The sequence below is a fragment of the Thalassophryne amazonica genome, chromosome 19, assembly GCF_902500255.1.
Source record: "Thalassophryne amazonica chromosome 19, fThaAma1.1, whole genome shotgun sequence".
Classification (NCBI taxonomy): Eukaryota; Metazoa; Chordata; class Actinopteri; order Batrachoidiformes; family Batrachoididae; genus Thalassophryne; species Thalassophryne amazonica.
Window position 1 is genome coordinate 1,787,768 of NC_047121.1, and position 25,329 is coordinate 1,813,096.

At 43.8% G+C, this 25,329-nt stretch overlaps 1 protein-coding gene across 1 annotated transcript in view; it reads right to left on the minus strand.

Moving 5' to 3' along the window:
* Positions 1 to 25,329, minus strand: part of nrxn3a (neurexin 3a) — a 580,025-nt gene that overhangs the window by 142,051 nt on the left and 412,645 nt on the right. The window contains 1 exon segment of the mRNA XM_034159719.1: positions 13,615 to 13,734. Coding sequence (XP_034015610.1) covers positions 13,615 to 13,734 — 120 coding nt within the window.

Genomic DNA, 25,329 nt, shown 5'->3' on the forward strand with positions numbered 1-25,329 from the left:
TCCCTCTGGCAGATCCCGAGCAAGCCGCGAAAGCAGGCCGACTGGGTGACTGTGAGGAGGAAGCGTAGCCCTAAACAGAAGCCCGTGTACACCGCCAACCCGTCACATCTCTAACCGTTTTGCCCACTCGGCGACACACCCAGCGAGGATCAAACTCTGGTTATTGTGACTCTGTTTTGAGAAATGTGAAGTTAGCGACACCAGCAACCCTAGTCAATTGTCTTCCGGGGGCCAGAGCAGGCGACATTGAAGGAATTGAAACTGCTGGCTAAGGCTAAGCGTAAATTTGGTAAGATTGTAATTCACGTCGGCAGTTAATGACACCCGGTTACGCCAATGCGGAGGTCACTAAATTTAACATTAAATTGGTCTGTAACTTTTGCAAAAACAATGTCGGACTCTGTAGTTTCCTCTGGGCCCCTCCCCAATTAGACCGGGAAGTGACATGTTTAGTACCGCATGTTCTCCTTGAATTGCTGGCTGTCTGAGTGGTGTCCAAAAAATGAGGTGGGCTTCATAGAAATTGGCAAAGCTTTGGGGAAAACCTGGTCTTGTTAGGAGAGACGGCATCCATCCCACTTTGGATGGAGCAGCTCTCATTTCTAGAAATCTGGCCAATTTTCTTAAATCCTCCAAACCGTGACTATCCAGGGTTGGGACCAGGAAGCAGAGTTGTAGTCTTACACACCTCTCTGCAGCTTCTCTCCCCCTGCCATCCCCTCATTACCCCCATCCCCGTAGAGACGGTGCCTGCTCCCAGACCACCAATAACCAGCAAAATCTATTTAAGCATAAAAATCAAAAAGAAAAATAATATAGCACCTTCAACTGCACCACAGACTAAAACAGTTAAATGTGGTCTATTAAACATTAGGTCTCTCTCTTCTAAGTCCCTGTTAGTAAATGATATAATAATTGATCAACATATTGATTTATTTTGCCTTACAGAAACCTGGTTACACAGGATGAATATGTTGTTTAAATGAGGTCAACACCCCCCGAGTCACACTAACTGCCAGAATGCTCGTAGCACGGGCCGGGGTGGAGGATTAGCAGCAATCTTCCACTCCAGCTTATTAATTCATCAAAAACCCAGACAGAGCTTTAATTCATTTGAAAGCTTGTCTCTTAGTCTTGTCCATCCAAATTGGAAGTCCCAAAAACCAGTTTTATTTGTTATTATCTATCGTCCACCTGGTCCTTACTGTGAGTTTCTCTGTGAATTTTCAGACCTTTTGTCTGACTTAGTGCTTAGCTCAGATAAGATAATTATAGTGGGCAATTTTAACATCCACACAGATGCTGAGAATAATAGCCTCAACACTGCATTTAATCTATTATTAGACTCAATTGGCTTTGCTCAAAATGTAAATGAGTCCACCTGTTGGGAAAGTGTAGGAACACGGACCCACAACAGGGGGCGCAAATGAACGGACAACGGAGGAAGTCAAATAACAACACTTTACTGTTGTGAATAAGCACAACAAACACAACAGATTACAACAATAGACAAAGAAGTCAATTCACAAAATGTGTCACGTGGGCAGGCTCGAAGATAAGAGACGTCTCTCCAAAGCAGAACTGGAACCACACGATTTCCTCCGCCACCGAACCCCGGGAATACTGGAGCCGCCAAGTCCCGAACTCCCAGGTGGCCACTGCCTCCGCGTGTCGGATCTGGTACTGCTCCTAGGTAGAGCGATATCTCGGCAAAGAGGTGGAGATGTCGTCTTGCTGATATACCACTGCTGATCAGATGATTGGTGACAGCTGTCGTAGGCGAGAAGTGACAGCTGTCACCCCGGCTGCTCCTGTGAGGCGGCAGCGCCCTCTGGTGCCTGGAGCCCGCACTCCAGACAGGGCGCCCTCTGGTGGTGGTGGGCCAGCAGTACCTCCTCTTCAGCGGCCCACACAACAGGACCCCCCCCTCAACGGGCACCTCCTGGCGCCCGACCAGGCTTGTCCGGGTGGCGGCGGTAGAAATCGGCCAGGAGGGCCGGGTCCAGGATGAAGCTCCTCTTCACCCAGGAGTGTTCTTCGGGTCCGTACCCCTCCCAGTCCACCAAATACTGGAAGCCCCGGCCCATCCTACGGACATCCAAGAGCCGGCGCACAGTCCAAGCCGGCTCGCCATCGATGATCCGGGCAGGAGGCGGCGCCGGACCCGGAGCACAGAGGGGTGAGGTGTGATGCGGCTTTATCCGGGACACATGGAAAACAGGATGGATCCGCAGTGAGGCTGGAAGCTGAAGCCTCACTGCGGCTGGACTGATGACCTTAAGGATTCTGAAGGGACCGATGTAACGGTCCTGTAGTTTAGGGGAGTCCACTTTCAGGGGAATGTCCTTTGTGGACAACCACACCTCCTGCCCAGGCCGATACGCAGGGGCCAGGGTCCGCCGACGGTCTGCATGGGCTTTTGCCCTCGTCCGGGCCTTTAGCAAAGCAGAACGGGCGGCGCGCCACACCCGACGGCACTTCCGCAGGTGGGCCTGGACTGAGGGCACACCGACCTCTCCCTCAACCACCGGAAACAATGGGGGCTGATACCCCAGACACACCTCAAAAGGGGAGAGGCCGGTGGCTGAAGACACCTGGCTGTTATGGGCATACTCAATCCAGGCCAAATGGGTACTCCAGGCCGCCAGGTGCGCGGCCGTCACGCAGCGCAGGGCCTGTTCCACCTCCTGATTGACCCGTTCTGCTTGCCCGTTGGTCTGAGGATGATACCCGGACGAGAGACTCACCGTGGCCCCCAGTTCCCGGCAGAAGCTCCTCCAGACTTGCGAGGAGAACTGGGGACCGCGGTCGGAGACGATGTCTGTTGGAATCCCATGCAGCCGGACGACGTGGTGGACCAGGAGGTCCGCTGTCTCCTGGGCAGTCGGGAGCTTCGGGAGGGCCACGAAGTGGGCCGCCTTGGAGAATCGGTCCACTATCGTGAGGATGGTGGTGTTGCCCTGGGACGGCGGGAGGCCCGTGACAAAATCCAGGCCGATGTGGGACCAGGGGCGATGAGGCACAGGCAGCGGCTGGAGCAGTCCCGATGCCCTGCGGTGGTCAGCCTTGCCCCTGGCGCAGGTGGTGCAGGCCTGGATATAATCCCGGATGTCGGCCTCCAGGGACGCCCACCAGAAGCGCTGCCGGACAACTGCCACGGTCCTACGCACCCCTGGATGACAGGAGAACTTGGAGCCGTGACAGAAGACCAGGACTGCAGCCCTGGCCTCTGGTGGGACGTAAAGTTTGTTCTTCGGCCCAGTTCCAGGATCCGGGCTCCGTGCCAGGGCCTCCCGGATGGTTTTCTCTACGTCCCAGGTGAGGGTGGCCACGATAGCGGACTCCGGGATGATAGGTTCCGGTGGATCCGACAACTCCGTTTTGACTTCGTCTTCATGCACCCGGGACAAGGCATCCGATCTCTGGTTTTTGGTCCCGGGGCGGTAGGTGATCCGGAAGTCAAAACGGTGGAAGAACAGTGACCAGCGGGCTTGCCTGGGGTTCAGCCGCTTGGCGGTCCTGATATACTCCAGGTTCCGGTGGTCAGTGAAAACCGTGAATGGCACGGATGTTCCCTCCAACAGATGTCTCCACTCTTCAAGAGCCTCTTTCACCGCAAGGAGTTCTCGATTGCCGACATCATAGTTCCGTTCAGCCGGGGTCAACCTGCGTGAAAAGTAGGCACACGGGTGAAGTACCTTATCGGTCTCTCCGCTCTGGGACAGCACAGCTCCTATCCCTGAGTCAGAGGCGTCCACTTCAACCATGAACTGGCGGCTAGGGTCGGGCTGCACCAAAACTGGCGCAGTAGAGAACCGTCGTTTCAACTCCTTGAACGCGGCTTCGCACCGATCCGACCAGGTGAAGGGGACTTTTGGAGAGGTCAGGGCTGTCAGGGGGCTAACTACCTGACTGTAGCCCATAATGAACCTCCTATAGAAATTAGCGAAGTCGAGGAACTGTTGCAGCTTCCTACGGCTTGTTGGTTGGGGCCAATCTCTCACCGCCGCAACCTTGGCCGGATCAGGGGTGACGGAGTTAGAGGAGATGATAAACCCCAGGAAGGACAGAGACGTGCGGTGAAACTCGCACTTCTCGCCCTTCACAAACAGTCGGTTCTCTAACAACCGCTGCAGGACCTGACGTACATGCTGGACATGGGTCTCAGGATCCGGAGAAAAGATGAGAATATCGTCCAGATATACGAAGACGAATCGGTGCAGGAAGTCCCGCAAGACGTTGTTAACCAAGGCTTGGAACGTCGCGGGGGCGTTGGTGAGGCCGAACGGCATGACTAGGTACTCAAAGTGACCTAATGGGGTGTTAAATGCCGTCTTCCATTCGTCTCCCTTCCGGATCCGAACCAGGTGATACGCATTTCTAAGATCCAGCTTAGTAAAGATTTTGGCTCCATGCAGGGGGGTGAACACGGAATCTAACAATGGCAACGGGTATCGGTTGCGAACCGTAATCTCATTCAGCCACCTGTAATCAATACATGGATGAAGTCCGCCATCTTTCTTGCCCACAAAAAAGAAACCTGCCCCCATCGGGGAGGTGGAGTTCCGGATCAGCCCGGCAGCTAATGAGTCCCGGATGTAGGTCTCCATTGATTCGCGCTCAGGTCGTGAGAGGTTGTACAGCCTGCTGGACGGGAACTCAGCGCCTGGAACCAAATCAATGGCACAATCGTACGGACGGTGCGGGGGAAGGGTGAGTGCCAGATCCTTACTGAAGACGTCAGCAAGATCGTGGTACTCAACCGGCACTGCCGTCAGATTGGGAGGGACTTTGACCTCCTCCTTAGCCTGTGAACCAGGAGGAACCGAGGATCCTAAACACCCCCGATGGCAGGTTTCGCTCCACTGAACCACCACCCCAGACGGCCAATCAATCCGGGGATTGTGCTTCAACATCCATGGGATGCCCAAAATCACGCGGGAGGTAGAAGGAGTTACAAAAAACTCAATCTCCTCCCGGTGGTTTCCAGACACCACCAGAGTTACTGGTTGTGTCTTGTGTGTGAGTAAAGGGAGGAGGGTGCCATCTAGTGCCCGCACCTGCAACGGCGAAGGAAGCGCCACCAGAGGGAGCCCTACCTCCCTTGCCCATCTGCTGTCTAGCAGATTCCCTTCTGACCCCGTGTCCACCAGTGCTCGGGCTTGAAGGGTTAAATCCCCGCTCAGGATTGTGACTGGGAGTGGTGTGACAATTTGTGTGTGTCTCACTTGAATGTTCTGACCCCCCCTTAGCTCAGTCTCTAAGGGCGAGTGTTGTCGTTTTGGCCGTTTGGGGCAGTTTCTCTGTGTGTGCTCAGTTGAGCTGCAGAGAAAACACTCTCCACAGATCAGCCTCCCCATTTTGGCCCTGTGCATTTCCCTAACAACGTCAGCAGGGGGAGCTGTTGCCCCACAAAGCGCTGCGGCTGTGGAGCGTGGGGAGGGCGGCCCCTTTTGGAACCCGGAAGGGAGAGGGGCGGCGCGTATCCGGTCACGTCCTTCGCCTCGCTCCCGACGGCGTTCCTCCAACCGATTGTCTAACCGTATAACGAGATCGATAAGCCCATCTAAATCCCGCGGTTCCTCCTTAGCTACCAGCTGCTCCTTCAGAACCAACGACAGTCCGTTTATGAAGGCGGTGCGGAGCGCAACGTTATTCCAGCCGGACCTCGCAGCCGCGATGCGGAAGTTGACTGCATAAGCGGCTGCGCTCTCGCGTCCCTGTCTCATTGACAGCAGCACGGTTGAAGTGGTCTCTCCTCTGTTAGGGTGATCAAACACTGTTCTGAACTCCCCCACAAACCCAGTGTATGCTGATAACAACCGTGAGTTCTGTTCCCAGAGCGCCGTAGCCCAGGCGCGTGCTTTACCCCGAAGCAGAGCAATCACATAAGCTATTTTACTAGCATCTGACGCGTACATGACGGGACGTTGTGCGAAGACGAGCGAACACTGCATAAGAAAATCCGCGCACGTCTCCACACAACCTCCGTACGGCTCAGGAGGGCTTATGTATGCTTCAGGGGATGGTGGGAGGGGTTGTTGAACCACCACTGGAACGTTTATATCCAGCACAGGGTCGGCAGGAGGACGAGCTGCAGCAGCGCCCTGAGCGCTCGCCGCCATCTGTGCGGAGAGAGCCTCCACCCTGCGGTTCAGGAGGATGTTTTGCTCAGTCATTTGATCCAACCGAGCCGTAAAGGCGGTGAGAATGTGCTGCAGCTCACCAATCATGCCTCCTGCAGACGCCTGCGCTCCCTGCTCTCCCATTGGTCATTCAACAGCCGGGTGACGCCCCTCGGAGTCCATGACGCTGGCCGAGATATCCTGTTGGGAAAACCAGTTTTATTTGTTATTATCTATCGTCCACCTGGTCCTTACTGTGAGTTTCTCTGTGAATTTTCAGACCTTTTGTCTGACTTAGTGCTTAGCTCAGATAAGATAATTATAGTGGGCAATTTTAACATCCACACAGATGCTGAGAATAATAGCCTCAACACTGCATTTAATCTATTATTAGACTCAATTGGCTTTGCTCAAAATGTAAATGAGTCCACCTGTTGGGAAAGTGTAGGAACACGGACCCACAACAGGGGGCGCAAATGAACGGACAACGGAGGAAGTCAAATAACAACACTTTACTGTTGTGAATAAGCACAACAAACACAACAGATTACAACAATAGACAAAGAAGTCAATTCACAAAATGTGTCACGTGGGCAGGCTCGAAGATAAGAGACGTCTGTCCAAAGCAGAACCGGAACCACACGATTTCCTCCGCCACCGAACCCCGGGAATACTGGAGCCGCCAAGTCCCGAACTCCCAGGTGGCCACTGCCTCCGCGTGTCGGATCTGGTACTGCTCCTAGGTAGAGCGATATCTCGGCAAAGAGGTGGAGATGTCGTCTTGCTGATATACCACTGCTGATCAGATGATTGGTGACAGCTGTCGTAGGCGAGAAGTGACAGCTGTCACCCCGGCTGCTCCTGTGAGGCGGCAGCGCCCTCTGGTGCCTGGAGCCGGCACTCCAGACAGGGCGCCCTCTGGTGGTGGTGGGCCAGCAGTACCTCCTCTTCAGCGGCCCACACAACACCACCCACCACTTTAATCATATCTTAGATCTTGTTCTGACTTATGGTATGGAAATAGAAGACTTAACAGTATTCCCTGAAAACTCCCTTCTGTCTGATCATTTCTTAATAACATTTACATTTACTCTGATGGACTACCCAGCAGTGGGGAATAAGTTTCATTACACTAGAAGTCTTTCAGAAAGCGCTGTAACTAGGTTTAAGGATATGATTCCTTCTTTATGTTCTCTAATGCCATATACCAACACAGTGCAGAGTAGCTACCTAAACTCTGTAAGTGAGATAGAGTATCTCGTCAATAGTTTTACATCCTCATTGAAGACAACTTTGGATGCTGTAGCTCCTCTGAAAAAGAGAGCCTTAAATCAGAGGTGCCTGACTCCGTGGTATAACTCACAAACTCGCAGCTTAAAGCAGATAACCCGTAAGTTGGAGAGGAAATGGCGTCTCACTAATTTAGAAGATCTTCACTTAGCCTGGAAAAACAGTCTGTTGCTCTATAAAAAAGCCCTCCGTAAAGCTAGGACATCTTACTACTCATCACTAATTGAAGAAAATAAGAACAACCCCAGGTTCTTTTCAGCACTGTAGCCAGGCTGAACAAAGAGTCAGAGCTATGAGCCGAGTATTCCTTTAACTTTAACTAGTAATGACTTCATGACTTTCTTGGTAATAAAATTTTAACTATTAGAGAAAAATTACTCATACCATCCCAAAGACGTATCGTATCTTTGGCTGCTTTCAGTGATGCCGGTATTTGGTTTAGACTCTTTCTCTCCGATGTTCTGTCTGAGGTTATTTCATTAGTTACTTGCTCCAAACCATCATCATGTCTATTAGACCCCATTCCTACCAGGCTGCTCAAGGAAGCCCTACCATTATTTAATGCTCGATCTTAAATATGATCAATCTATTTTTATTAGTTGGCTATGTACCACAGGCTTTTAAGGGTGGCAGTAAGTAACCATTACTTTAAAAAGCCATCACTTGACCCAGCTATCTTAGCTAATTATAGGCCCAATCTCCCACCTTCCTTTTCTCCTCCTCAAAAATTCTTGAAAGGGTAGTTGTAAAACTGATCATCTGCAGAGGAATGGTCTATTTGAAGAGTTTCAGTCAGGTTTTAGAATTCATCATAGTACGAAACAGCATTAGTGAAGGTTACAAATGATCTTCTTATGGCCTCAGACAGTGGACTCATCTCTGTGCTTGTTCTGTTAGACCCTCAGTGCTGCTGTTGATACTGTTGACCATAAAATTTTATTACAGAGATTAGAGCATGCCATAGGTATTAAAGGCACTGTGCTGCGGTGGTTTGAATCATATTTATCTAATAGATTACAATTTGTTCATGTAAATGGGGAATCTTCTTCACAGACTAAGGTTAATTATGGCGTTCCACAAGGTTCTGTGCTAGGACCAATTTTATTCACTTTATACATGCTTCCCTTAGGCAGTATTATTAGACTGCATTGCTTAAATTTTCATTGTTACGCAGATGATACCCAGCTTTATCTATCCTTGAAGCCAGAGGACACACACCAATTAGCTAAACTGCAGGATTGTCTTACAGACATAAAGACATGGATGACCTCTAATTTCCTGCTTTTAAACTCAGATAAAACTGAAGTTATTGTACTTGGCCCCACAAATCTTAGAAACATGGTGTCTAACCAGATCCTTACTCTGGATGGCATTACCCTGACCTCTAGTAATACTGTGAGAAATCTTGGAGTCATTTTTGATCAGGATATGTTATTCAATATACATATTATACAAATATGTAGGACTGCTTTTTTATATTTGCGCAATATCTCTAAAATTAGAAAGATCTTGTCTCAGAGTGATGCTGAAAAACTAATTCATGCATTTATTTTCTTCTAGGCTGGACTATTGTAATTCATTATTATCAGGTTGTCCTAAAAGTTCCCTGAAAAGCCTTCAGTTAATTCAAAATGCTGCAGCTAGAGTACTGACAGGGACTAGAAGGAGAGAGCATATCTCACCCATATTGGCCTCTCTTCATTGGCTTCCTGTTAATTCTAGAATAGAATTTAAAATTCTTCTTCTTACTTATAAGGTTTTGATAATCAGGTCCCATCTTATCTTAGGGACCTCGTAGTACCATATCACCCCAATAGAGCGCTTCGCTCTCAGACTGCAGGCTTACTTGTAGTTCCTAGGGTTTGTAAGAGTAGAATGGGAGGCAGAGCCTTCAGCTTTCAGGCTCCTCTCCTGTGGAACCAGCTCCCAATTCAGATCAGGGAGACAGACACCCTCTCTACTTTTAAGATTAGGCTTAAAACTTTCCTTTTTGCTAAAGCTTATAGTTAGGGCTGGATCAGGTGACCCTGAACCATCCCTTAGTTATGCTGCTATAGACGTAGACTGCTGGGGGGTTCCCATGATGCACTGTTCTTTCTCTTTTTGCTCTGTATGCACCACTCTGCATTTAATCATTAGTGATCGATCTCTGCTCCCCTCCACAGCATGTCTTTTTCTTGGTTCTCCCTCCTCAGGCCCCAACCAGTCCCAGCAGAAGACTGCCCCTCCCTGAGCCTGGTTCTGCTGGAGGTTTCTTCCTGTTAAAAGGGAGTTTTTCCTTCCCACTGTAACCAAGTGCTTGCTCACAGGGGGTCGTTTTGACCGTTGGGGTTTTACATCATTATTGTATGGCCTTGCCTTACAATATAAAGCGCCTTGGGGCAACTGTTTGTTGTGATTTGGCGCTATATAAATAAAATTGATTGATTGATTGATTGATTGATTGAGTTTTCTCACAGACTTCGTATTATATCTGAGTATATTTATGGTTAGAAATGGTACTTTGTTGTAAGCTGTTGTTCAGACTTAATGTTTCAGTGAGTTTGTGTTCATTGTATTCATCATCTTTACTTCCTTTATGATTTGTTCCAAATTTGAAGAGGCTGTGTCGTCTTTCCCATCCTCTGAATGGAAACATTTTGGATTCACTGGTTGATCTGATGACAACAGTGAAAAGATGGTTAACTAACTCAGTCAGTCTCCACGCTGCACGTCGCTGCATGTCGCTGCGTGTCGCTCCGTGTCGCTGCGCATCACTGCTCAAACAGAAACACTGCCAACAGCATGTCTCATTAGACTCAATGTCACCTGAACGCAACATTTGTGTTTTTGCTGACAAATGGACTGTCCTTCCTCAACCTGCAATCTCTCAACAGCAATTTCTTTTAAACTCAGAAAAATATTAAGAATTTACCAGAACAGTTTATACCCAAAGATTTGTAACAATCGTTCCTTTGACTGAGTAGTTATTATATGTGTGTTTGTATGTAGACGTGGTTGCTGCGGGAAGCTTCTGTTGGATACAGTCGTGCTCTCTCTCCATTGTCTTTTCCTTTTTGTTGCTTGAACACATTTTCTCAAAGACGTCCACTCCCATGTGGGTCATTGCTCACCTGCATGGGCCTTCGCTTGTTCTTTCCAGGTCTTCCAGTCGATGGAGCAGCTGTTCAGGTTCTGCTTCAGGAGGTCCTTGTAAAGTTTCTTGTGCCCTGCTCTGGGCCGTTTTCCTTCACTCAGGTCTACAATACTTGGGAATTAGGCTGTACACTGGAGTTTGGCTTCAGCCACATTACTGATGTTGGGATGGTAGTTTTCCCAGCTGATATGGAGGATACTCCTCAAGCAGTGTTGGTGGAATCCCACTTTGTTTAATGTGGGACTGTTGATACAGACCCCCCCAAAAAAAACAAAAAAACACGGTCCTTGAGAGATCCTTAGCCTGGTCCCATGGCTGAGAAATCCCAGATGATCATGGTCTGAGGACCTGCCTTTATCTGCCTTCACAGCTGTTGGATTACAAGCCATCACTTCCTCCACCTGGTCGGCTGTTGAGGACTTCTTGTTTCACCAGAGCCCTGTTAGTCATCTCATGTTCAGGGTACCTGATGGATCTTCATGGCTACCATAGTGGCCACAGGGCACGCACCGTCCCCACCACCCTACATAATGTGCTACGCAGGTGTGATGGAGTGGATGAGGGATTTATACACACATACACACACACACACACACACACACACACACACACACACACACACACACACACACACACACACATATATATATATATATATATATATATATATATATATATATATATATATATATATATATATATATATATATATACATATATATGTGTGTGTGTGTGTGTGTATGTGTGTGTGTGTGTATGTGTGTGTGTGTGTATGAGAGAGAGAGAGAGACCACCTCTCATTGTCACCTGAATTTGCCTACAACAGTTGACAGAAACATATCCCCACTCGTGAATAAAACCCAGAGATACTTAAAATCCTCCATTGGGACAATCTATCATTTCATCCAGAGGACCATGGTCTCAGACTTGGAGGCAGTGTTCCTCATCCCAGTCCCTTCACACTCAGCCTAAAACCTATACACTGCACACTGGAGGTCACTGCCTGATGAAGCCAACAGACTTTGAGGTCACCAAACTGGACACCCTCTGGTCCCTGAGTGCAGCTTGAAATTCCATCCATGAATGTCAAGAACAGGATTGGTGATAAGGGGTAGCCTTGGCAGAGTCCAACTCCCATGCGGACACATTTCCTACTTGCAGTGGTTCTGGTACCCCATACTCCCACAGCATCATCCACAAGACACCCCAAGGACTCACTTTTACACCTTTTTCAAGTCCAGATAGACTGGCTGGTCATACTCCCCAGACCCTTGTAATATCCTTGTGAGGGTAAAGAGCCTCTCCCATTTCATGTCTCGGAGGGAACCCACATTGCTCCTCCTGAATCTGAGGTTCGACTAATGGTCTAAGTCGCCTCTTCAATACCCTGGCATAGGCTTTCTCAGAGAGTCTGACAAGTGTGATTCCTGTATAACCTGAACACACTCTGCAGTTCCCTTTTTACCAAGATGGGACCACCATCCCAGTTTGCCAATCCAGAGGTACTGTCCCCAATTTCCCTGCAGCATTAAACATGTCAGCCATGATAGTCCAACAAGATCCAGAGACTTCAGAATCTCAGGACAAATCTCATCTGCCCCTGGCGACTTGCCACATCTAAAACTAGAGCACCGTGCTTATAGAGTGCGAACCACCTCCAATACTAGTTTCCAATTCCACAAAATTTTACCTTGGAAAATATTTTCAAGGTCAAAGTCCTATTAGAAGTGACTTTTCATGAGATAAATTAGATCTGATCAAATGTCAGGAGCATGTATTTAGTTCATGCATTTGAATCAAAGGTTTTTTGTGGTGTCATTGCTTTTTGGCAATTTTCTGACTTTTAACTGGAAAACAAACAGGCATAAAAGTGGAACCTGCATCCAGTTTTGGTGCTGTAGGTAAATCCATAACAGAATAAATGAGAGTGATTGATGCACTTTTGATTCAAAAACATACCACAAATGGGCTTTTCAATATTAAATTCAAATGTCCACAAAATCCAAGATCCAGATCAGATCTGGATCAGTCTTTCTCAGGTGATAGTGAATACCAGTCTGCACCTTACTTTAAAATATGAGAGTGAATGGGGCATGTTTGATTGAGATATAATGTAAAACATACATTAAATGGGGTTTTCAATGTTAAATTTAAATGGGCACAAAATCTGTAATCTGGATCAGATCTGGCTCAAACATTGTCAGTTGATAAAGGATACCATCCTACATAATGCTCTCGCATATGAAAGACCCTTTTTTACAGTTATGAATGTTTGAAAGTTCTATGTTAAAGATAGAGATTTTTACTGACCTATGACTCTGAAAATCTAATCAGTTCTTGCCTATCAGGTTATGAATCCTCTGTCAAAATTTCATAGCAATATATGAAAAAATGTTGGGCTCCAAGCTGTTCAAAAACAGACAAACAGACAAAGAAATGGACGAAAACACAACCTGCACCCGTCTTTGGCAGAGGTAACTAATGCTGTCAACCTCACTAATAAAGATTACAAATGCATCACAGACAAAGGACAACAATTAGCTAAAAGTAATAAATTTGCATTTGAAATGTCACTGTTTCAACAACAGTCATGAGGACTGTAGTTCTTATTTCATCAAGTTGGATATATGGAATCACTGAGTTCCCTCCAGATCTTCTAAGACAAAAAATACAATGTAACCAAATTGTTTTGTTTTCCAAGTTGGGGCTCATAATTCTGATGTCATGAATATGGCATAAGGTCTTCTTCTGGCTGCTGTTAGGGGTCACCACAGCAGCTCACTGGCATTCTGACACCTACTGGTCAAATAACGCAGTACTGTAATATTATGATGATGTGGGAATTAGTTTGAGGTGTGTCATTCTTCCCAGTGGACTTTTTTGTTCCCCCACATGCCAAATCCCACTTTAACCCCTGTGTAAATACACACGGTATAAAAGAAAAAATATATTTATGTGTAATGTGAATACTTTTTAATGTTTATACAGTTCATGTGCTTTCCATCTCATCTTTTCTTCCTTCTTGTGTGATAGTTCAGATGGTTGTCTGGTGGTGTGACTTACGGTCGTTGCACTGTGTCCCCGTGTAGGACGTCATGGAGCAGTCGCAGGTGTAGTTCTCCCACTGCTGGATGCAGATCCCCATGTTGGCACAGGAGTCCTCCTGACAGGTTGTACTTGGACCTGTGGAATTGATGCATCAGAAGCAGCTGATAAGTTTGGCAGAATAAGTACCAAAGATTGGACTGCTGGTCTTGCAGTTTTTAAGTCTTCTGTCCCAGACAGCAGAGACATCAGACCTTTAAAGTCTGACTGACTTGCACCCTGAGTGTTAACCCTCGGCCCTGAAGCACTTTTCATTTGATGGCTGAATCCTGAATCCTGTGGAGGCCCGTAAGGAGGCTTCTCCACTCTGCTTTACCAGCCTTCAGCTTGCTGCAGGGTCCGGTGGCGGGGCGGCTCTGGTCTACAGCTCTGGTCTGAAATGTATTTTTGGCTTGTGATGTATCGAGTACACTCATACGACTCAGACTTGTTGTGGCACAGTTTTAGAAGGATGTTGTTCTGCAAGCTGGCAGTGCTCTGATAGTGAGGGATTTCAGTAAAGATGTTGACTGTCCAGCTGATTTCTCATTCTGAGCTTCCATCAGTGTGTGCACGACCCCACTCACAGCACTGCAACCACTCCAAGCTTTATTTTGGTTATTGATATTTCCATCTCATAATGTTTCCTCTTTCATCTTTGAGTTCTGATCCTTTTTGGTCAAATTTGTTGAATCACTTTCCTGTCCAAGGAATGATGTAACCGTCACATCATCAATACAATTTATTAGACAGCCTTAACAGACACTAATTCTAGATTATGGTAGACTCTCTGGTTCCTGACTGCACCTCGAAATCTCATCCAGGAACATCACAAACAGGATTGGTGAGAAGGGGCAGAACCTGTGGAGTCACTGGAGCACTCACTGGTCTGATGTGATGCAGAGGTTGTGAACACAGCTCCTACTTTGGTTGCACATAAAACAGATCGTCCTGGTACCTCGTCATCCTGCAACACACCACACAGAACACCTTGGGAGATTATAGACCTGTTCTAACTCCCAAGACCCTTCTAATATCTGTGCAAGAGAAAGCTGGTCCACTGTTCCACTACCACGATGGAACCCATATTGCTCCACATGAATCTGAGGGTTGATTATTGGTTTAAGTTTCCTGTGTAGGACAGAACAACACATTAATTTAGATTCATTAATAGCAAACCATAAAGTGTCTAGAATAATTAACTGTATTTTATCAGATTTCTTGATGCCTTCTGTAAAAGTAAGTCCTAAAAAGGCTCAGAGGCCCATTGGTATCCCAGTTATTCCCCAGAGACCGTTGGGTGAAACGGATGAGAGTCTCCAACTCCAGCCAACACGTACCTGTTTCCAGCTGGGTGGACTCCAACAATGCAGATTATGTCCCCAGACCTCCAGAAAGAACCACCTGGAATCCAACCTCAGCCTTTATATTGTTTATCTCCTCTCCCACATGTCCATATGTTTGGGACATGTTTGTATGTCAACTTGCTGGAACTAGAGAAAAACTTTTCACTGGACAGTAAAGATGAATTCAGCTGAGCTGGTTGTTTTATACGATGTTCAGATGTGCTTCATAGTTATATTCTCATTCTAAAGTCTCTTTCACCTTCATTACCCTGCATACAGCAGTGCAGCGAGCTATTGTAATCACGTGTGTGTGTGTAATAACGGGTCACCTGTTCAGCGTTATGTGTGTCTTAAGAGGATTCATTTTGAAGTAAATCAGTCAAAAGTCAATGTCATCAAAAATATAGACCAAAAACACATTTCCAGGCTCTCCAAAGTTTCTACTAACCCTTTATTCATCAGTCATGAAGCAATAAAAGTAACGTCATGATGACATCACAAATGACATCACTATACTCTGAAAAATTATTATTATAAGACTTGTTCTTCCTTCTGCTCCTTTTCATTCAATGTCTTGTAATATATTCATTTCTGCTTTTCTGTTTTTCTTTTAAATGAATGAAATAAATATTGAAAAAAAAAACAGATTTCCTGGATCACCTCTATAATGCCTTAATTTAGTGGTTTACCCAATTATAGAATGTACAAGCGTGTTGTCCATGGGGATCCACGGCCTCTAGATTGGGTCATGTTTATAAAATAGGCAGCTGACATTTTTTTCAAGGGTGGTAATAAATTGTGTAAAGTTTCTATTATAAGTTGGAATGGTTGCTTATTGTTTATTTATTAGGATCTCCATTAGTTGCAGCTACGCTTCCTGGTGTCCACACAAAACAACAACCACAATATACAATAATCAAAAATCAAAAATGCATTCAAAAATATATACATATAAAAAAGGAAAAAGTAAAACAAAACCAATCAACTTCCAGTCAAATGAATCATTGCATATGGTCAGTTTATATACATGAAAAAAAGAAAAAAAAAATTAACCAGATTGCTAGCTATGTCACTGTTAGATATATTTCTGTGTTTAATTACGGTTTTCTTTATTTGTTTTCTGTATTTCTTTTGGTATTAAGGTAGTTATATTTAGGGTTATATTTTTAGTTTCATTCTTATTCTCACTTTCTTTTGTTCTTTCTTGGTATCTGCATGTATAACTGGATTTAACCGGTTTGTACCACTTAGGATAAAGAGAGTTACACTTATAAATCATATGTCTCCCGTTATTGCGCGGGCCTGGGGCAGGGGTTGGACCTCCCTTGAATGCCCACGGGGGCCAATAAGAGAAGGCTTTGCAAAATAAGGTCCGCCTCTGTTACGCATATGTAATCCTGTATAAAAACTGCTTGTATCCATTGTCCGGGGTTCTGTAAGAGCGGATCTTGTCTGTAAGAGAAGTTCTTGCAGAGCCCAGGCCTGATTATTTTTGCTGTGACTTTGATCAAATTTAAAAGTGCGGAATAGTTTGAGTTTGTGCTTTGTAAGGGGCAGTATTACAGAAAGAACTGGGGGAAGAATTAACATCAGTAAATACTGCTTTAGAAGTTCCTTAAAAGTACATTCATTTGAAATACGTTTAATGCATTCCGATAATGAATCACGTTCCTTCATACCCCTAAATGTGACAGTGTTTTTTATGGCATTAGTTCTGGACACAGGTAACATAAAATTTCCCACCACAGCATGTCTGGTTATGTATCTATGATTTTCTGAACTGAAGGAGAAATTCCTGAACAAAATACGAGGTGATTTACTGACAGTAATCTTTCTAGTAAAAATAATCAGTGAATATAATAGTCAGTCTTTAAAAAACTTTTATGCATTGTAATAATGTTGGTCCTACAACTACATTTAAGTGCTATAGGAGCAGCCCTATTTTGAATAATCTGTAATTTATTAATCATTTCACCAGAAGCATTTGACCAAACTGCTGGGCAATAATCCAGGTATACTAGTAATAATGATTTGATAGCGTAATTCAATGTAGTACAACTTAAAACCTTGCATGTCTCATCATAACCAATATACCCCTGCTCATTTTTACAAAAATAATATTTATGTGTTTTTCCATGATAATTTTGAATCTACTGTTACACCCAGCAGCTTAGTCTCCTGTACTTGATTTATTCCCATATTATTAATTTTAATGTTTAATACAGGATTTTTCAAAATAACACGACTGGAACCAATAATCATGCAGTTAGTCTTTTCTGTGTTTAACACTAGCTTGTGCAGTCAACTACCTTGTGCAGTTCCATATTTAAAACAGCTTTTAAATCATTGTGCAAGCTTGCTGATGTATAAATAGTTGAATCATCTGCATACATCACTATACTAACTTCATCAAAAATATATGATAAATCATTTGTGAAAATTGTAAATAATAGTGGACTGAGGCAACTCCCTTGTGGCACTCCACATACAACACTCCTGGTGTCAGAAAAACTGCCATTAAAAAACACTGTCTGTGTCCTGTTAGATAAATAAGTATAAAACCAAGTAAGAGCTGATAGCTCAAAATCATAACCAGCAAGTTTTTCCAATAACAAATCATGATCAATGATATCAAAAGCAGCAGAGAAGTCAAGCAACACAGTGCTGACTATAGTCTTCTTTTTGACCTCTCTGAGCCAATCATCAGACATCAAAGTCAACGCGGTGGCAGCAGAGTGACTCTTTCTATATGCATGCTGAAAATCAGTGATTAAATTATTCAACGAAAAATAGTTACTAATTTGGTCATACACAACAGACTCCATGATTTTTCCGAACACAGGTAGAATACATATTCGTCGACTGTTTGAAGTCGAGAATGGAATTTTCTTATTTTTCAGTAGTGGAATACTTTTAGCCTGTTTCCACGCTTGTGGACACGTGTTGTAAGCAAAACTGAGGTTTATTATATGAGATAAAACAGGAGCGAAACAATCGGCTGATAGTCTGAGAAGCCTACTGTCAAGACGTCAACACCCAGGGGCTCATCTTTACAGGATTTCAAATATTCCTTTACCTTATTTATACTTACTTCTTCAAATTTAAACCTGATGTTTTTATTATTCATAGTTTTATTTCTTATCAGTAGATGGGATTTAACATTACTCAGATTAGGCATATTTTTTTCTTAATTTATTTAGTTTGCTTATAAAGTAATCATTAATATAATTAGCAATATCTACAGGCTTTGTTATGAATTTATTATTTACCACAGGAAAGGACGACTTTATTCTATTTTTTCTTACCGGTCAATTGATTTAAAACATTCCATATCTTTTTGCTAGCTTTCTGAACTCAATCCTCAAAAAACAGTTTTGTTTTCTTTCTATTCAATTTAGTGACAGAGTTCCTCATTTTACGATAAGGATCCCAGTCAGATTTATTTCCTGTTATCATTGCTGTTTTTTCATCTGATCTCTCATTTTAATAGAGTCTTTAAATTCATCATCCAACCAGGGCGTGACAATGATCCTGACAGTAAACTTCCTCAAAGGAGAATGAATTTCCACTAAAGGAAGGAATAAACTATTAAATCTTGCAAGTGCAATTTCAGGATTATGAATAGATAACGCTTCAGACCAACATCTCAGAATGGTGTGTGAGTCCAGAATGTTTTTAGAACCTTAGACCTCAGCAGTTTTTTAAGGACTCAACCCTTTTATTTCCTGTTAATTATGTAATATTTTAATCTTAATTTACTGTCTTAATGTATTTATAAATTGTTTAGGTTCTTGTTATCATATACACATTATTATTATTAGGGCCCGAGTAGGCAACATCCTACGAGGACCCTATTGTAATTGCGCTGTTTATTATTATTATTATTATTATTATTATTATTATTATTATTAGGGCCTGAGTAGGCAACGTCCTACGAGGACCCTATTGTAATTGCACTGTTTATTATTATTATTATTATTATTATTATTATTAGGGCCTGAGTAGGCAACGTCCTACGAGGACCCTATTGTAATTGCGCTGTTTATTATTATTATTATTATTATTATTATTATTATTATTAGGGCCTGAGTAGGCAACGTCCTACGAGGACCCTATTGTAATTGCGCTGTTTATTATTATTATTATTATTATTATTATTATTAGGGCCTGAGTAGGCAACGTCCTACGAGGACCCTATTGTAATTGCACTGTTTATTATTATTATTATTATTATTATTATTATTATTATTAGGGCCTGAGTAGGCAACGTCCTACGAGGACCCTATTGTAATTGCGCTGTTTATTATTATTATTATTATTATTATTATTATTATTATTAGGGCCTGAGTAGGCAACGTCCTACGAGGACCCTATTGTAATTGCGCTGTTTATTATTATTATTATTATTATTATTATTATTATTATTATTAGGGCCTGAGTAGGCAACGTCCTACGAGGACCCTATTGTAATTGCGCTGTTTATTATTATTATTATTATTATTTATTATTATTATTATTATTAGGGCCTGAGTAGGCAACGTCCTACGAGGACCCTATTGTAATTGCGCTGTTTATTATTATTATTATTATTATTATTATTAGGGCCTGAGTAGGCAACGTCCTACAAGGACCCTATTGTAATTGCGCTGTTTATTATTATTATTATTATTATTATTATTATTATTATTATTTATTATTATTATTATTAGGGCCTGAGTAGGCAACATCCTACGAGGACCCTATTGTAATTGCGCTGTTTATTATTATTATTATTATTATTATTAGGGGCCTGAGTAGGCAACGTCCTACGAGGACCCTATTGTAATTGCGCTGTTTATTATTATTATTATTATTATTATTATTATTATATTATTAGGGCCTGAGTAGGCAACGTCCTACGAGGACCCTATTGTAATTGCGCTGTTTATTATTATTATTATTATTATTATTATTATTATTATTATTATTATTATTATTATTATTATTATTATTAGGGCCTGAGTAGGCAACGTCCTACGAGGACCCTATTGTAATTGCACTGTTTATTATTATTATTATTATTATTTATTATTATTATTATTATTAGGGCCTGAGTAGGCAACGTCCTACGAGGACCCTATTGTAATTGCGCTGTTTATTATTATTATTATTATTATTATTATTATTATTATTATTATTATTATTAGGGCCTGAGTAGGCAACGTCTTACGAGGACCCTATTGTAATTGCGCTGTTTATTATTATTATTATTATTATTATTATTATTATTATTATTTATTATTATTATTATTAGGGCCTGAGTAGGCAACGTCCTACGAGGACCCTATTGTAATTGCGCTGTTTATTATTATTATTATTATTATTATTATTATTTATTATTATTATTATTATTAGGGCCTGAGTAGGCAACATCCTACGAGGACCCTATTGTAATTGCGCTGTTTATTATGTGATTTGTTTAAAATTTTAACTGTGTGATGAGTGGTTAACCCTGCATGCACATGCCCACATGTGGTCACAAGGGCACCCACTGGCCTGGGTAGGCGGTCGCGTGGAACGAGGGCCCGTATATGACTGCTTGCACTCCTAGTTATTATTATTATTTATTATTATTATTATTATTGTTGTGGCTGGCGTGCCTGGCTGGCTTTTGTTTGTCTTCTGTTTCTGTCTTTTGGTTTTCCTTCCAGGTGGTGCACATTTGGGACTGAGTGGCTGTGTGGCTGAGTTACCAGGACCTCACCCTGATCACCTGAGGCTGATCATGTGCAGCTCGTCAGGACTCGCAGCTGTGGTGCATCTACACGGATTGGAGCATGGTGGCATTTAAGTCTGGAGTACACAGTGTGTATTTGCCAGAGACTCGACCTTGTGACCAGACGGGTGAGATCGTCGTCTCGAGAGCCATCTCATCATCAGTGGATACAGAGAACGTCCAGGTTTGATGCATGGTCTGTGAAAGAGGAGGGGGTGAGGTCTCACGCTCGTCAGCACACTTCCTGAGGTACGTTAGGTTTTGTGACTAACATTTATACAGTCAGTAAATGTAGTGTCCCTCACACCTTATTATATTGAGCTGTATGTTAGTCGTTTAATCAGCTTCCACTGCAGTGGAGTTTGTGAACAGGGTGTTCCATGCCTGCAGGGTGGGAAGCTGATTAGTAATTAAGCCAGGAAGTGTTTGCTGTTTGTACACCTTTGAGTGGTCTCTCTGTGTGTGGAGTGTGGACTCACATAATGATTTCTTCTTCACAGACTCGGTTTGTCGCGGCCACCTGGGGGGGTGTCGGCGGGGTCCTTGGGTCTGAACTGGTTCTGGCTCTGGACCGTTAGTGCTGCTGGGAGCGCACCGCTTTTCTACCACGCCAGACCGCGCACTTATTTGTTATATCTTTTATCACATCACTGTTATGTATTAAATTCAGTTATCCTTTGTACCGTGCTCTGCTTATTTCATACTGGGTCCTTCAAACGCTGGTCGGTTCTCCGTCCTGCGTCCGACACATAACAATTATTATTATTCTCACTTTTGAAATCGAAATTTCGGCCTCTTCCCATGCTCAAAAAGTCAACAAACTTTCCAAAGTCGTCTGGCCGGATCCGAAATTCGATATTTTGGGGACGTCGCATATGGTCGCAGAAAAAATCGCGAAATAGCGCCCCCTAGAAATTTTCAAAAACCCTCCTCATTGGGCTTTTTTCATCATAGCCTCACGAAATTCGGTACCAATATTACCATGCCAGGGACACACGAAAAAGTCTCTTACTGTCATGGTGAAATATCGACAGGAAGTCGGCCATTTTGATTAAATTTTCGATTTTGAGCAAATTTTGCCATTTTTGGCCATTTCCACTACTTACATTTGAACGAACTCGTCCTAGGGATTTTATCCGATCGTCTTTCAAATTTGGTCAAATCATCACAATACAATGGTGATCAAAAGTTATCAAAAAATTCTAATTAAGTCAAAAGGCGTGGCTGCTAGGGGTCGTCAAACTTTGGCGAGCTTTTCGGAGCACGCCATTTCACTTCAAACGGTTGTCACGCCCACATACTTCATCGTAGATCCTTCAAACTTGCTGAACATGATGAGGGCTCCGCCCTGAACGTCTACATATCTTAAGTTCCCACCTGCGCCATAGCGCCCCCCGGTGGTGGCAGGAAATGTCTTATTTTTACTTTAAGAGGTCCTGATGTCACATGCTTAACCCAATCAACTTCATTCCACTTCTAAAACATGCAGAACAAATTGGTGAACGTAGGAGATGAACGCCGTGAAGTTACGAGTAACAGCGTCCGTGTGGCAGCATGCCGAATATTGCCCATTCGCCATGAAATTACGTTCTTCCTTTTGAGGGCTTTAATTTTGTCACATCATCATGAAAATTGATACACAGGTCGAGCACGACAACCTCTTACAATTCATAGGGGCGTTGCCCATGGGCGGGGCAAAATGCCTCATTAGCCCCCTTGAAACATTCAAAAACCCCTCCCCATAGGGGTTTTTTGGAGTAGGGAGATGAAAATTGGTACACATGTGTGACTTGCATAGACGTACAAAAAAGTCTCTTGCACCATGGGTCTACTCTAAACAGGAATTTTTGAATTTTCTTCTCATTTTGAAATGATTTCCACGTTGTATTTGAACAAACTCCTCCTAGGGATTTTGTCCAATGCACTTCAAATTTCTTCCACATCACCCAGAGACAATACTGACCAAAAGTTATCGAAAGCTTTTCTTTATGTTGAAGGGTGTGGCCGCTATGGCGCCGCCATTTTGACCCTTCGCCATGGAACATTATACTTAAACAGGTCCTGATGTCACATACTTAACACCATCAACTTCCTTCCACTTCTAAAACATGCCGAACAACTTGTTGAACATAAGCGATGATCGCCATAAACTTACGAGTAACGGCTTCTGTGTGGTGGCGTACCGAATATTGCCCTTTCACCATGAAATTACATTCTTCCTTTTGACGGCTTTAATTTTGTCACATCATCATGAAAATTGATACACAGGTCAAGCATGACAACCTCTTACAATTCATAGGGGCGTTGCCCATGGGCGGGGCAAAATGCCTCAATAGCGCCCCCTTGAAACTTTCAAAAACCCCTCCCCATAGGGGGTTTTTTGTACTAGGGAGATGAAAATTGGTACACATGTCTGACTTGCATTAGACGTACAAAAAAGTCTCTTGCACCATTTGTCTACTCCAAACAGGAAGTCGGCCATTTTTAATTTTCTTGTCATTTTGCCATCATTTCTTCACGTTGTATTTGAATGAACTCCTCCTAGGGATTTTGTCCAATGCACTTCAAATTTCTTTGACAACATCCAAAGTTGATACTGACCAAAAGTTATCGTAAGCTTTTCTCTATGTTGAAGGGTGTGGCCGCTATGGTGCTGCCATTTTGACCCTTTGCCATGGAACATCAAGTCATGATAACTCCTTCATGCTTTGCCTGACTGACTTGAAACTTCACATGTATGATGACGGTTGGCCCCTGAACACACCCGGCCCCTCTGTTTGTACACTGAGCGCCCCCTAGTGGAGGAACAATCAACATGTCATAACTCCTTGATGCATTGTGTGATTTGTTTAAAATTTTAACGGTGTGATGACTGGTTACCCCTGCATGCACATGCCCACATGTGGTCACAAGGGCACCCACTGGACTGGGTAGGCGGTCGCGTGGAACGAGGGCACGTATATGACTGCTTGCAGTCCTAGTTATTATTATTATTATTATTATTATTATTCTCACTCTTGAAATCGAAATTTCGGCCTCTTCCCATGCTCAAAACTCACCAAACTTTACAAAGTCGTCCGGCCGGATCCGAAATTCGATATTTTGGGGGCCTTGCACATGGTCTCAGAAAAATCGCGAAATAGTGCCCCCTAGAAATTTTCAAAAACCCCTCCGCATTGGGCTTTTTTCGTCGTAGCCTCACGAAATTCGGTACACATATTTACCATGCCAGGACACACGAAAAAGTCTCTTACTATCATGGTGAAATATCGACAGGAAGTCGGCCATTTTGATTTTAAGTTTCGATTTTGAGCAAATTTTTGCCATTTTTGGCCTTTTCCACTACTTACATTTGAACAAACTCGTCCTAGGGATTTATCCGATCATCTTCAAATTTGGTCAAAATCATCACAACACAATGGTGATCAAAAATTATCAAAATACTCTAATTAAGTCAAAAGGCGTGGCTGCTAGGGGTCGTCAAACTTTGGCGAGCTTTTCGGGGGGAGCCATTTCACTTCGAACGGCTGTCACGCCCACATACTTCATCGTAGATCCTTCAAACTCGCAGGACATGATGAGGGCTCCGCCCTGAACATCTACATATCTTACGTTCCCACCTGCGCCATAGCACCCCCCGGTGGTGGCGGGAAAGCTCCTATTTTTACTTTTAAAGGCCCTGATGTCACATACTTAACCCAATCAACTTCATTCCACTTCTAAAACATGCAGAACTAATTGGTGAATGTAGGTGATGAACGCTGTGAAGTTACGAGTAACGGCGTCCGTGTGGCGGCGTGCCGAATATTACCCATTCGCCATGAAATTACGTTCTTCCTTTTGAAATGAAAATTGATACACAGGTCGAGCACGACAACCTCTTACAATTCATAGGGGCGTTGCCCATGGGCGGGGCAAAATGCCTCAATAGCGCCCCCCTTGAAACTTTCAAAATCCCCTCCTCATAGGGGTTTTTTTGGAGTAGGGAGATGAAAATTGGTACACATGGACTTGCATAGACGTACAAAAAAGTCTCTTGCACCATGGATAGTTGGTGCAAGCACTCCAAACAGGAAGTCAGCCATTTTGAATTTTCTTCTCATTTTGAAATGATTTCCACATGTTGTATTTGAACAAACTCCTCCTAGGGATTTTGTCCAATGCATTTCAAATTTATTTAACAGCATCCACAGATGATACTAACCAAAAGTTATCGAAAGCTTTTCTCTATGTTGAAGGGTGTGGCCGCTGTGGTGCTGCCATTTTGACCCTTCGCCATAGAACATCAAGTCATGATAACTCCTTCATGCTTTTCCTGATTGACTTGAAACTTCACATGTATGATGACGGTTGGCCCCTCAACACACCTGGCCCTTCTGTTTCTACACTGAGTGCCCCCTAGTGGATGAACCATCAACATGTCATAACTCCTTCATGCATTGTGTGATTTGCTTGAAATTTGAACTGTGGGATGAGTGGTTGCCCCTGTACCCACATGCCCACATCTGGTCTCAAAAGAACACACTGCCCTGGGTAGGCGGTCGCGCGGAACGAGGGCCCGTATATGACTGCTTGCAGTCCTAGTTATTATTA